This window comes from Sebastes fasciatus, chromosome 8, assembly GCF_043250625.1.
Source record: "Sebastes fasciatus isolate fSebFas1 chromosome 8, fSebFas1.pri, whole genome shotgun sequence".
Classification (NCBI taxonomy): Eukaryota; Metazoa; Chordata; class Actinopteri; order Perciformes; family Sebastidae; genus Sebastes; species Sebastes fasciatus.
In genome coordinates this window covers 21,461,471-21,475,546 of record NC_133802.1, presented here as the reverse complement: position 1 = coordinate 21,475,546, position 14,076 = coordinate 21,461,471, and the positions used below count along the sequence as shown (strand labels likewise).

At 43.5% G+C, this 14,076-nt stretch overlaps 1 protein-coding gene across 7 annotated transcripts in view; it reads right to left on the bottom strand.

The window, feature by feature from the left end:
• Positions 1 to 14,076, bottom strand: part of nav1a (neuron navigator 1a) — a 125,820-nt gene that overhangs the window by 70,156 nt on the left and 41,588 nt on the right. For 6 of the 7 annotated variants that reach the window (XM_074644259.1, XM_074644258.1, XM_074644260.1 and 3 more), the window contains one exon: positions 11,343 to 12,164. In XM_074644259.1, coding sequence (XP_074500360.1) covers positions 11,343 to 12,164 — 822 coding nt within the window. Of the gene's footprint in view, positions 1 to 11,342; positions 12,165 to 12,401; positions 12,641 to 14,076 lie in introns of those variants that run through there. The other variant, XM_074644265.1, reaches the window with a different exon arrangement.

Here is a 14,076-nt window from a genome sequence, read left to right as displayed (position 1 = left end):
TAGCTATAGCAGACAGAGTGAACGAAAAAATAAGACTGAAACTGCTGTCCACTTGGTTTCCTCTCTTGGGTCACTTGACTCTCCTCTCCATTAGAAAGAAAAAAAAACTCCCCAAAGACACACTAATTGCTCTGTCATTGCAGGAGTACAGTAGTCTGCCACTATGTATGTGTGTGTGTGTTTGTGTGGCAACATTGCATCCTTCTTTGACAGTGTTGCAGTGAGTGTGAATACATGTTCATGCATCTCCTTCCACATGTGTCTTTACCAGTGAGAGGTGCATAGTTTTTGCAGAATATCTGTGACTATAGGTTTGAGTAATGGCTCCTGTTTCTATTCTTTCCTTCCTTCCCTCCGGAGTTCATTTGTTCCCGTCCCGTCCACGTGCGTGCACATATGTTAGTGTCACCGTACCGCTCTTCGGGCTACAGCACCCTTATCGCATGATAGATGTGTGTGGTTGAGCACCATTGCTACTGCATCATCAAAGGTCTGCAGCACCAGCGATGTGTGTTAAACATAGTCAAGTGTCTTTACGGCATTCCTGATAAGTGATGATATACAAGAATCAGCCAAACAGGATGCTAGTAAAACCTTTGTGGGTTTTATTTGTTGTTTATGTTGTTACGTCATGCTCTTCTTGAGGATATTTCTTCACGGCATGGTGGTAAAATATGGAAAGGTGAGACAAAACCCAGATATACGCCTGTCACAATGGTTGTGTCTGAAATCATTCACTCATTCACCACTCCCTATACTCTCTATTTAGGGAGTTCTATGTAGAGGACTATACAGTGAGCTCATCGGCATAGTTAAAAAACACTTTCCGACACAACTCAGGTCATTTTTAATTACATCACTGCTGTCGCACAATTAAAACGTGCCACATCAGCGTCTGCATCCATAATAAATACCGACATGTCAATTTTCTATGTGATAAATACATATTATTATTATTAAGCTATGCTGTTGAGTTGTCTCTTAGCAAAATGCTCTGAGTGAATTTAAGTTCCCCCCGGTAAGCAGTGATGCTGTGTTCATGTACAGGGCTTTTAATGTGAAAGATAAGAATTAACGGCCGTTGTAAATGTGGGGGCAATGAGCGTATTTTCCCAAATTAACAAATACAAAGTACTTTGTGGCCGTTTGTGTTGTGATACGCTGCTCTACTCACATTAAATACATTAATTTCATGCCACAACTCATGGATTTGTCTCAATCGTGCTGCTCTCTTTCCTCACGTCTGTCTGCCTTTTTTTCCTCCAGCGCAATGCAGGATGGTACATAGTGATCGGTTAGTGACCATCATTGTATACTACTTTTCACGATGCATTGCGGGATACTCTGAGTCCACTATTTAGGGTATAATAATTCTCACTATACCCTCGGACACCACTACAACATTGCAACCTTACTCATTTCGGAAACAGCCGATGTGTATATGAACCTGCTAAGCTACTAAAACGGTTCATAATTTGGTATTTTGTTTGAAATGACCATTCAATATAATACTCCCTCTCTTCTCTCTCATTTTCACTCTTTTTCTTCACTCAGAGTAGCACTAAAGCCATCTGCTGACCTCAGACAGTTTGCAAAACAGGAAGCATTACAACATACAGCCATTCCTGCACATCTGGACGAGGCGGACAAACACACGCTAATGCGCCCAAATGTGCATCCACGCACTTGCACACACACACACACACACAACTTTAGTTCATCCGCTTCAACCGGGACGTCGCAACAGGATATTAGACCCTTGAAGATCATGTCTGATATGTGGCATGAATGGTTAATAACGAGCGTATCGGAGCACAGTGCTGCATCTGTGTGCACTAAATTTGAACAGTTGTTGGCTCAATTGCAAAGAATGCTCACATGATTTGGTGTGAGAAAGAGGAGATATTGAGAGATAGTTTAGTGGTGGTTTGGGACAGCTGACCGTGTTGAAATCCATTTCAAATTGGAAACCCTTATGTAAGAGTAGAGGCAGAGAGGACGAGCAACACATTGACTGTCTTAGAAACACAGACATGTGGTCAGACTGATGAAAATATTACTAACAGATCCAGGATCATCTGTGCAGCAGTTAGTCCAGAGTTAAACCCTTTAAACTTCTCTCTCTTATCCTCTCAGCCCAGATTTCTACACCTCCAAAACCTGGCTCTGAACCATGACCCCAAACATACACACATAAACACACTTGCCATATCTCCTTAACCACAGCCCTATCTGCTTAGAAGTCAGAGCGCTATCCGCTTAGAGGAAGCTTTAAGTGACTTGAGAGAAGTTTACTTTCTCAGAAAAGAAGGTCGAGACCTCACCGAGGTAACACCAAAAGAACATGTGACCTCTCGCCCTGCTGATTAGGCTTCAAATCACAAAGAGGAATGAGTGTGTGTGTATTCCTCTGTGCCGAGCTGCAAAGGAGAAGATTAAACGTGTGTGAGGTGCTTTGAGAGTAAAAAGATAAAGAGAGGCACAATCTAAAGCACACACATAAAACACACATGGCATGCAGATGGGGCTGTCAAATACGAATCACCTGGAGGAAAAAACGTGTGATGATGGATGTGTTGTTTGTGTGGCATCATGAAATGTTAAATATCTCGAGCTTTCAGCAACATCTTTTGTGCTTGCTTTACTAAAATCTAAATACAAACTGACTTGCACACACGCACATTCATGCGGGCACACAGCCACACACTTACACACATACTACATAAACCCAGCAACGAGCCAAGGCAGACCATAATGTGTGGCAATGTTTGGGTGTATTTTTGTTCAAGAGAGTTGTTTCCTGTGGAACTGTATTTTACGATGTGCTTAAAACCCAGCTGCAGCGCCGCTCTCACATGTCAGACAGACAGTCTGCTCTCTGTGTGCAGTGACTGCTCTGTTAACCCTCATCCCACCAACATATTTAACACACAAAGACTACCGACTGGGGTCACTGAAGACACAAGAATGAACTACTGTAAGAAACAATCATCATAGCAAAATGTTAACCTATTTCTTCTCTAAATGTATTAGTTATGTAAGTACTGTCATCTGAAGAAAGTTTTTTTTGGGAAAGTAACAATTCATTTGCATATTGTGTAAAATGAGAATAGACAGAGCACATGAGGAAACCTGTCTCTGTGCTCGTCCAAGTCGGTCGGTCGCTCGTCCCGGTAATCGTCCCAGTCAGTCGCTATACTCGACCTAGTACTCGTCCCAGTTGGTCGCTATTCTCGACTCAGCCGATCGCTATACTCGACCCAGTTGGTTGCTCGCTCTATCCAGTAGGTCGCTTGCTCGATTTTAGGAAAGTTACAGTTAATTAGCATATTGTGTAATGCAGCGAAAATAGACAGAGCAGATGAGGAAATCTGCATCCGCTGCATCTCTGTCTGTCTCCTTCAAAATGACTGACAGAGTGCACTTTAAATTAAGGCACATGGCAAACTAGTTAGCTATCAATACTATTTCATCTATTCAAACTATTAATTAAATAATAATTAGGTGCTTTTGACTGGGGTCTCCTAGGACCCCAATACACTCTTCAAAAAGCACCAATTAAAACAGAAACAGAAAACAATGATATGAAGTCGGTAGGATGGCGGTTAATAAAGTGATGGTTGAGACGTTAGAACTGATGACAGCAAGTATGCAAGTAACTGCACTGAAACTTGACAAAATTATTTATTTTCTATTTTAATCGATTCGACTTTTTGGTCAATAAAATTTTATAAAATTGTGAAAGGTTTTAGGTTGTCTGACCAACAATCCAAAACCCAAATATTTTCCGTTTACTATCACAACAGATTAAGGAAACCAGAAAATATACACATTTGAGAAACTGGAACCAGAGAAATTTGGCGTTCTCGATTAATAGGCTAATCTTTGCTGACATGACTACAATCTATGTATATCAAAGTATATGTAATCTTATATTGTGATATTTATGGTTATGTATCAAGATATTTGACATTTTCTGGAAACTGGAGAAGCTGTTTATAACATACAGTATATAAAATAACTTGTTATCTGGTAAATCAAATATCTGACATTTCAAGGTACTTCTCACATTGATAAATTGATCCTATAAATCCAATATTGTCATAAAGTAAAGGTGGTCTCATAAAACCAGAGATGTTGAAAGGATAACTGACTCGCATGTTAAGGCAAAATCTCCACCCCAACTATATGTTTGCATTTTGGCCTTTACATATATATTTTTTATTTTATCTTTATTTTTCCAGGATAGTCCCGTTGAGATTTAAAATCTCTTTTCCGAGGGAATCCTGGCTGCTTAAAGACAGCAGCATAAAAGTTTCACATATAAAAGCACAAATAACAGACTTTCACATAAAATGGTTGTTATGTGTACGCTACTGTGTTTGTTTACAAAACAGCTGCAGTTTTATTTCTTTTCAATCTACCATTCAATTTCGTTTTTGTAGCCGCAGCATTGCAGCTGGATTGTGCAACACTCAGCTTCCAATTCAAGCCTGACAACTTCCATATGTAGTTTTTAAGATCTGATAAGAGCGTTGCGCAAAATCAAAATAATTGGATTCTGACAAATAATAGAAGATAAATATACGGACAACCGCACAGTAAGGAAAAAATAGACTGCCTGGCAGCAACTGGCAGAAACTCAATTGGTTTGTTAACTTTCTTTGAGGAACTTTATTATTTTTGCTCAATCCATCTCAAAAAGGCAGCTATTTTAAAAGTTAAACTTCCTCAAGTATATGTTTAAAATTAATACTGGATCACATTTTAAATTGGAGTTTAAAGCTGTAGTGCAACAGATTTCAATTTATTTAAAGTTAAACCATGATTTAATCAGGTTTAAAAAATAATCCCTGTTGGTTATCCCAGTCATTGGATGATAAAAATCGCACTACAAAGACATTAAACAGGTGATGGTCCCCGCCACTGACTTGTGATAAACCTATACTATTTATCTATAGTTCAACAAATAGGATCAACACTACTAACACTGTTTCCTTACAGCAGCTACAAAATGCAGATGGCTACATCAGTAACAAAGGGAACTTTTGTCTGAGACCTTTCATAACAGGAAAACACAAATAGACCAGAAATAGATGAATACTGAAAAAGCATTCCTCATCACGAGGCGGCCTAAATAACTGTCCTTCTGTCTTCATCTCTCTCTCTTTCTCTCTCACACACACACACACACACACAAAAGTATTAATTATCATATCTATCTACATCTTGTTTTATGAGTAAACTGTTCATGATATACCCAGTTTCTGTTATTGCCCAGTAAGATTAGTTAACCACAAGTTAACCAAAGAAACTAGGGCTGTAAAAGCGATAATAACACGTTAACACAAATTTGTTTTAACGCCACTAATTTCTATTCTATTAACGCAACTTGCTATTTTTAGGTTGCAGCGGGCTTAAAGCTAGAGTGAAGATACTGGCATCATATGAAACTAGAAAACCTAAGGAATCCATTGGTATCAACCATTTCATACCACTACGAAACTTATGCTAAACTTTGGCGAGGAAAAACTGGCATGGACATTTTCAAAGGGGTCCCTTGACCTCTGACCTCAAGATATGTAAATAAAAATGGGTTCTATGGGTTCCCACGGGTCTCCCCTTTACAGATATGCCCACGTTATGATAATCACATGCAGTTTTGGGCAACTCATAGTCAAGTCAGCGCACTGACACACTGACAGCTGTTGTTGCCTGTTGGGCTTGAGTTGCCATGTTATGATTTGAGCATATTTCTTAATGCTAAATGCAGTACCTGTGAGGGTTTCTGGACAATATTTGTCATTGTTTTGTGTTGTTAACTGATTTCCAATAATAAATATATATATATGTTTGCATAAAGCAAGCATATTTGCCCATATTTGTTGATAAGAGTATTAAATACTTGACAAATCTCCCTTTAAGGTACATTTTGAACAGATACAAAATTTGCAATTAATTGGCGATTAATCATGTTTAAATATTTGAATCGATTGACAGCCCTAATGGAAACTGAACAAAAGAAAAAACTTACAGACACCCTAAATGTAATGTTATATACAATATATAAATATATACAAAACACATGTATTTTTTTCACCGGGGATAAATGTGAGTGGTCTGTATCATATAATCTCTTTATCCATCCTGTCTATTTCATCATGATATTAAAGCTAATCAATAGGACGGATGTTTTACCCGGTAGCAATTTAAGGATCATCTAGCAGTAACACTCATTGCAGGTAAGTTGAGTGCTCCATCAATAAGCACTTAAATCTTTCAAACATCAATACAAACATGAACGAATACACTCCTACCGCTGTCACACTGATGGATGAAAAAATAGTGTATTCAAAAATGATATAATCGTAGCAGTATGATAACTAGTTTTTTAGCGATAAGCAGCGTATGTGTGTGTGTGTGTGTGTGTGTGTGTGTGTGTGTGTGTGTGTATGTGTTTGTTGTGTAAGAGCTGATGAGACAAAAACACAGAGTGTACTAACATGATTTGGAAGGAGGATGTCAGGAAGCAGACGGCACTAATGCAATGGCTCCTGCATTAAGTCCTTAGAGACTGACCAAAACGCATTGTAAACAGACACAGGCACACAACAATGGAGAAAAAAAAATGCCCAATCATACATGTGCAAAAAGTCTTCCTGTCTATGAATACTCCTCGTGACAAAATCCCTGTCTCACTGAAAAGATTGTCCTTGTACCAGAAATATCCTCTCTGCTGTCTGACTGGTGACAGAACACTGCTACCCGTCAACTCACATCAGAGTTGAACGAGAGGAAGAGGAAGAGAGGGGGGAGAGAGAATCGGAGGGATGCTTTATTCCTCGCTTTCCTTGGGCGTGTGCATTTATTCGGCTTGTCACCACCTCCTCGATCGGGAGGACGACTGCCCTGAATCCCTCAGTCAGCGATGCCCGGGGTGGAACCAGCCGCTCTGGTCGCACCCGCATCACATTAGAGACTCAGCACTGCTATCACAATGGAGGGACTGAGTAAATAAGTATGAAAAATACCCTGTCACTGCCAAAAGGATGAAAACAGGGGAGTATAGACAGGAGAGGATATCAGTGGCACACGCTGAATGTGTGTACGTGTGTGTACATTTAAAGCTGCAGCTGCTTTGTTGTTATTTCCTGCAGCGCTGGTAACTTCTCTTGAACAGGATTGTGTGTACGTCTTCTTTTTTAGGCTTTTGTCGATTTCTCGGTAGGGTTTATTGTTCCGCAGACAGCTGACGAGGATGCATCGTCTCCCACGAGTAGCCATCAACTGCACAATACAATGTCACACTAAAATAACAAGCGCGTTGGGTAGTCAAGGCTGCTTTCATGAGCATTCATGTGTCACTGAGTGTTATTTACTTCTCTTCTGCTGAGCCTTCATGGTCACATGGAAGTGACACAGTCCCTCAATTTGTTACCATCAGCTCAGCCAAAACCAAAAACCACACAACATCTCCAATCTTCTAGCCTAAATCTGATCCTTCATGAAGTCAAATTCCCCCCAAATACCTAAATCTCCATCCAAACAGATGTCCTTTGGGCTTTAATCTGTAATTCATTTGAGCCTTGATAGCTGGCCTTTTCCACGGTGATAGATGTGTGATTAGTGGACTGGAGGCTGAATCTTCTCATTATCTTTATGCAGGGTCTAATCCGGAGGCTTGCTGCTGTCTTTAGACTGGATCCCCTCTAAACCGAGCCTGGCCCCATGCTGGGAAAGGCCACTGCTTTAGGGAGCTTACCCTCTCGCATACACCTCTGGATGGGTGCTGAATGGGACCGGGAGGAGTGTCATTAGTGGCGCACATCTGAGGTTCAGTACTCTAGATTACCCTGACAGTACCGTTCAGGTTGCAGCATTGGTAACAATTGGTAACGCCGGTAACAATTCAATATATTGCGATATATTGCAATACTGTAAGCAAGGCGATATATTGCGATTTTTTTAAATCTAATTTTAGGAAAACTGTCATAGTATAAAGGCACACCACCATATGTATAAAATCTGAGTGAAATGAATACTATGGGGACTAACATCATCACATATTGGACTTATTGGATCCACAAGAGTCTCAGCTTTACAGTCATACACAATTTATGTGATTCTAAGACTGTTTAGGGACCAAAGTATGCAGAAATATTCAAATACACCATTTTAGGATGGGGGAAAATAACTGCATGCAAAAATCTGCATTGTTTTATTATCATAAAGTGGGCATATCTGTAAAAGGGAGACTCGTGGGTACCCATAGAACCCATTTTCATTCACATATCTTGAGGTCAGAGGTCAAGGACCCTTTTGAAAATGGCCATGCCAGTTTTTCCTCGACAAAATTTTGCGTAACTTTGGAGCGTTTAGCCTCCTTCGCGGAATGCAAGTATGACACGGTTTGTACCAATGGATTCCTTAGGTTGTTTCTACTTTCACATGATGCCAGTACCTTCACTCCGCTACAACCTCCAAAAGACAAAATAGCTACTTAATTAAAAATAGAAACAGCATTTTGGAGAATCGATACAGTATCGCAAAACATAATGTCGCGATAGTCATGTGTATCCATATTTTCTGACATCGCTAATACTGTTAACCAGATATCTTACGAAACATGCTGCATTTGGGAGAATTACCGCTGCAAGTCCAGAGCTGCTGCCCGTGGACACACAAGTCAAGTAATTCTCCAAAATCCAATTAATGAAAAGCTCTTCATCTCTCTGTGGTAAAACATGGATGTCCGATTAAAGAAAAACAGATTAAACTGAAACTAATCCTAAATCACCTCGCAAGATAAACATATAGGCCTAACCTAATATCCTGGATTCTTTTCCTTTTCTTCATTTTGTGTGTGTGTTGGAGGTTTGTTATCCCTGTTAAGTGTACAGCTGATGGTCTTGGGTTTTACATCCCCGATTAGACCTCAGTGGCATTCTCCATTATCTCTGCCTCATGCTGCAGGCTACTCTCAAAAGGACAGCGTCACAGTGCATGCTGCTAGCTGTCACACAACATAACATGTTCAAGACGCAGCAGGCCCACATTTTACTCCCTGTAGCTATAACAGCTAACATGAAGCTTCCATAACAACAGGCTATATGACCGAGTTAAGGTCGATCTTTCACGATATAATTCTGTACAATGACACGTCGCTTTCACGTATGAAGGAAGCAGATGGGGAGAAGGTGGGACTGTATATGGGAAGGGGAGGAGTAGTACACTGGGAATGATCCATTGAACATCCATAATCTATCTTCCTATGACAGAGCGCACGGAGCAGAAACCAATTAGCCGAGCGTCCCATCGGAAATGGAGAAGCAGATACGATAAAAGATGAGCCCCACAGCCAGCAAGCTACAGGGCAAGTTACAATTAACCTCCCCCTAACACACACACACGCACACACACGTATGTACTCACACAACTATCCTACACACCTGCTGTGGTTCCGGTGACAAACCTCCGGCAGGTTGTGGCAGACTGTAATGACCCAAAGCAACACTCGGTCACTTGGGATGCCAGGTAGAAATTTAGGTCATTACCATTATTTTACTCCAGTGTCTCTCTCTCTGTCTCTGTCTCCGTCTCATTTATCTTCCTCTGCCAATGAAGTCGTCCCCGTTCACTCTCCTCCCATAAATCTCAATTCCTACCCTCCACATTCTTTCTGTCTGTGCGTTTCCATCCTCATCTCCCTCCTCATACCTGGCTGCCTGGCGTATAGGTGTGGCCAGCATCATTAAAAACAAGGACTAGAACAAGGTCACACACAGATACACACACACTGTGTACAGTATATAAACACACACATATAAGGCTGCAGGGGCAAGGTCACACAAGCTGTGATTTGGGGCTGCGCTGCTGCAGGAGGCGAGCTGATGAAGAGAGAAAGAGGGAAATGAGGAGAGAGAGAGGTTTGATGAAAATGGACGGAAAATGATTTCCTCGCCATCAAGCCAGATATAACGACCTGCTACACTATTCTCTCCCACTCTCTGATGCTATCTGCTCCTGCTGAGAGGGAGGGATGAGAGAGAATGAGCAATAGATAGATGGTGTGTGTGCGTGTGAATGAATAATGGATGGTTAGGTGTAGATTTGGACCCTGGTTTGACCTATTAGTCACAAACTCAGTCATCATTCTCACAACACACCCCCGTTCGCTAAAACTTTGGATGTACATTCGCCCCCGATGTGTGTGACAGTGTGTGTTCATGGTGGGTATGTGTTTGTGAATGGTAGATAACGCTAACTACCTGCCCATGCCACCACCCCCTCAGATTCCCCTCCCTCCTCCCACACGTTGCCCCCGGTAACAGGAGGTGGGTGTGTGTGTGTGTGTGGGGGGGTGGATAGTGACCATCTGTCAGTGGCCCGGAGATCAATGGAACTGGAGGGGAGAAGTGGGAGGGAGGGGGTGAGGGAGTGGTGTGCAAGGCTAAATATGTGGCCCACTGTGACCGGAGCCCGACTCAATATGCAGCCGTTTTATTTACCGGCCGAAAACACACACCCCACCAGTCCCACTCACACGGCGTTTATTAACGAATGGCTGATTTTCGGCGTGAGCCAGGAGATGCTGAGGCTGCGGTATCGACAGGAAAACGTGCAGTTTAAGACTCTTAACCACGGCACGGAGAGATGCACACATGCGTGGACTGATTTAAAAATATGCTCCCCTTGCCAACAGGAAGGTAGAGTTAGAGACAGAGAACCTGTGAGACAGAGATATAATGAGAGGAGGAGGAGGAGGAGGGAGGTGTATCTATATCTAGCTCACTGTGGCAGTGGGTCAGATGAGACTAGGACGAAACACTCCGGTGCTAGCTAATGAATCAACAACAAACCAATGTCAGCCCTCTGGAACTGCTTACTTCAGCTGATTCATAGGAGCACACAGTGCGAGTATATATCCGTACACACATCCACATACAACATAAATCTATTTTACACATATAAACAAAGCACATCTGACTGCTACAGCGATGTAAACATGGGGGATTTTCACCACCGACAGAGCGAGGGCTCTCACCATTTTATAGTGAAAAGCACTTAGAAAAAACACACTGACATTATGCTCTGCTGCAATAGAGACTAAACTCATTTAGAATTCGCTGTTGATGCTGGAGCTACGGCCAGAGCTGGAGGGAACGGGGTTGGGTGTGGAGAGGAGAGGAGAGGAGAGGAGAGGAGAGGAGAGGAGAGGAGAGGAGAGGAAAGGAGAGGAAAGGAGAGCTGATTCTGATTAACTTGTTGACATAATTGTCAAGTGGTGTCATGCCTGAACTTGTATGTTTTCATGCAAAATAGGGATAACATGGCAGACTCACCAAGCATTTGGCTGAAGAGCAGTTGTTCCAGGTCTCCCAGAACCGTCACCACTAACTCTGGGTCCACCTTCAGAAAGCTCTTGTCATCTTCTCCCTCTATCCCCTTCCTCTCTTTCTTCTCCTCTGTTGACAGAGATGCAGTTCTCCCCTTCTCCCCTTGTTTCTTGCCATTAGTCCCAGTATTCCCAGCTCCATTGGAGTTGGCCTTAGTTGGGTGGTCTGCGGTGTCTGCATTCTGGCATGCTTCAGAGGCCTTGCTGATGGGCTTGACCTCAGCATAAGGTCCCCGCGGTTTACCGGGGGCGGGGATTCGACTGGGCTTGCCGCCGTTAGAAGTCACAGGCGGGGAGCAGAAAGGTTTGGGCTTCCCCTGGAAAAGAGACTGTTCTGACTTTGAAAGAGTCCGGGAAAGCGGTGGTTTGCCGACCCCGGCCTGAACCGTCTTAGTCTGGCCCGGCTTGTTGGTGCCTGTGCCAGGCCGGCTCGCATCATCGGTCCAGCGGGGAGACTGGTACAGGTGCAGCTTCTTCTCAGCATCAGTGAGCACACACAAGTTGTTAAGCGACCGCTGCTTGCGGAGCCTGGACGGATTGGGGCTCGGGATGGGGATAGATCCAGAGGACGGCCGGTAGACCTTGAGCTCTGACCCGGAGGGACGTGAATGTCCCTGGGGCAGAGCGGAGGGCTTGGCCGGGGGCTTCCTAGAGGCCATGGCCTGGGCTGAAGTGTCCTGGCAGGAGACAGCAGCAGCAGACCTCAGGTCCAGCTCTCTGGGCTTGGCCGTCATGCTAATGTTAGCCACATTAGCCTCCAGCATCCCTCCTGCAGAGAGAGCCAAGCAACAGCATCAGTGACACACTCTGAGATTACACATACAAGCAGACTGAAAGAAATGGAGGGGGAGAAAGAAAGGTGTAGAAAACGCCAAGACTGTCTGGTTTTGCCCTCCCTCTCTGTCTCCAGTAGGGTCCAGACTCCCCGCCGTGGGAGACTGTGGGGTTCACCCTTTCTGTTGAAAATGACGAGTGGGATAGTAGAGTGGCAGTAGCAGTTACTCACTGCTGGTAATCCATTGGATCTGCAGATCTGCATCCAGCGCCTAAATCCACTTCCTCACAGCGTGTCTGCGGCTCTCTGTGCCACAATAGCGCTACTAGAATAAAACACAGCCGCCTCTTCCTCCGTCTCCCACTCTGCCTCTCTCTCGCTCTGTATTCCCTCTTGCTTGCCAGGCGAGCAGCAGCCGACTGACAGGAGAAACAGGCGCAGCAGCAGCAGCAGCAACATCCCCCCTCCTCTTTCTCTCCTCCCTCTACCTCTCCCTCACTCGCTGGTTTGCTCACCCTAACCCCCCCGCTCATTCACCCTCCCTCTCTTCCTTAACTCCTCTATCTTTTCCCTCCTTCTTTCTTGTTGTCTCTCGCTCTCTCTCCTCCCACTGGCTGATTCACCCGCCAATCCTCTCTCTCTCTCTCTCTCTCTCTCTCTCTCTCTCCCTTTCTCTCGCAAACACGCACCGCAGATGCTGTGTTATGCTGAACACCAGTGCAGGAAGAAAGAAAGAAAGAAAGAAAGAAAGAAAGAACAAAAGGAGAAAAAAGAAAGAAATATTCATATTGAGCTCAGCTGTGTGTCTCAAATGATCCTAGATGCCAAATATTGCAGCCAGAATAAAGACCCCCTACACACACACACACACTCACACACACACATGCAATCATTCATAATCACATTAGCTGCTCTATTCATCCATTCAAATTCAGATTTTCTTATGCGCCCTAATCACGAGAGGCCCACCCATGATTAAGCTGATTCAAATTATCTGTAAAACAGCCGTGACTGCAGGATCAGCTTAGAAGACGAGAGAACAGGACACACATTTGCCAGTCGCCTAACAGACAACCAGATAGGTCAGTCACTAATTATGCTTCAATTAGCGGCCAACAGACCTCAAATGATCATCACACACCCTCCCCACCTGCCTCACATCACCTCTCCACTCATCTGCATTGCTCCTTTCTCATTTCCTCCCTTCCTTTCCTTCCTTCCTACAGTGTGGCGCCCATCCCCCCTTTCCAGTTAATATAGAAGCACAGGCCATTAAGTTTTGCAGCGTATAGATTCATCACAATCTCATCCATCCCTCAGCACAGCCATCAATATACCTCGGCTGTTTAAAACAAGCACACGTGTACATGCGTGGGTGTGTGAATGAGTATCTGTGTCACTGTATTTCTCGTCTACATCCTCCCCTGCATGTGCATGAGTGTGTGTTTGCGTGGGTCTGTCTCTACGAGTGTGTCACATTGATGAGACAAGGCTCGGAGAAGCCAGAGCTCCCATCCAGGGGCTTGGTTAGCTCTGGCACGGTCAACTACGTCATCTCATCGCTCTGGACATCCCATCTCAATCAACGCAGGACGCAGGAGTAACTCTTCTTCAACGTCTTTATCGCTCCCACTCATCTCGGATCCTTCGCTTTGAATACCTACAGAATTTATTCCTGCAATTCCGCATAATAAAACAGAGCTGATCCGATAAGAGACGGAAAAACGGCACAATGGCGTCATTTCTCATCTGTCTTTTATTTCCATTACAGGTAATCATGATGACGGCGCACAAAACGAACTTTAAGACCATTATTACTCATTAAAAATCAATGCAACTGTTTTGTGTATTAATGCATCCTGTCTGCATACAGGTCTTGTAGCTGGTGGAGTGAGTGTTTGTGCTC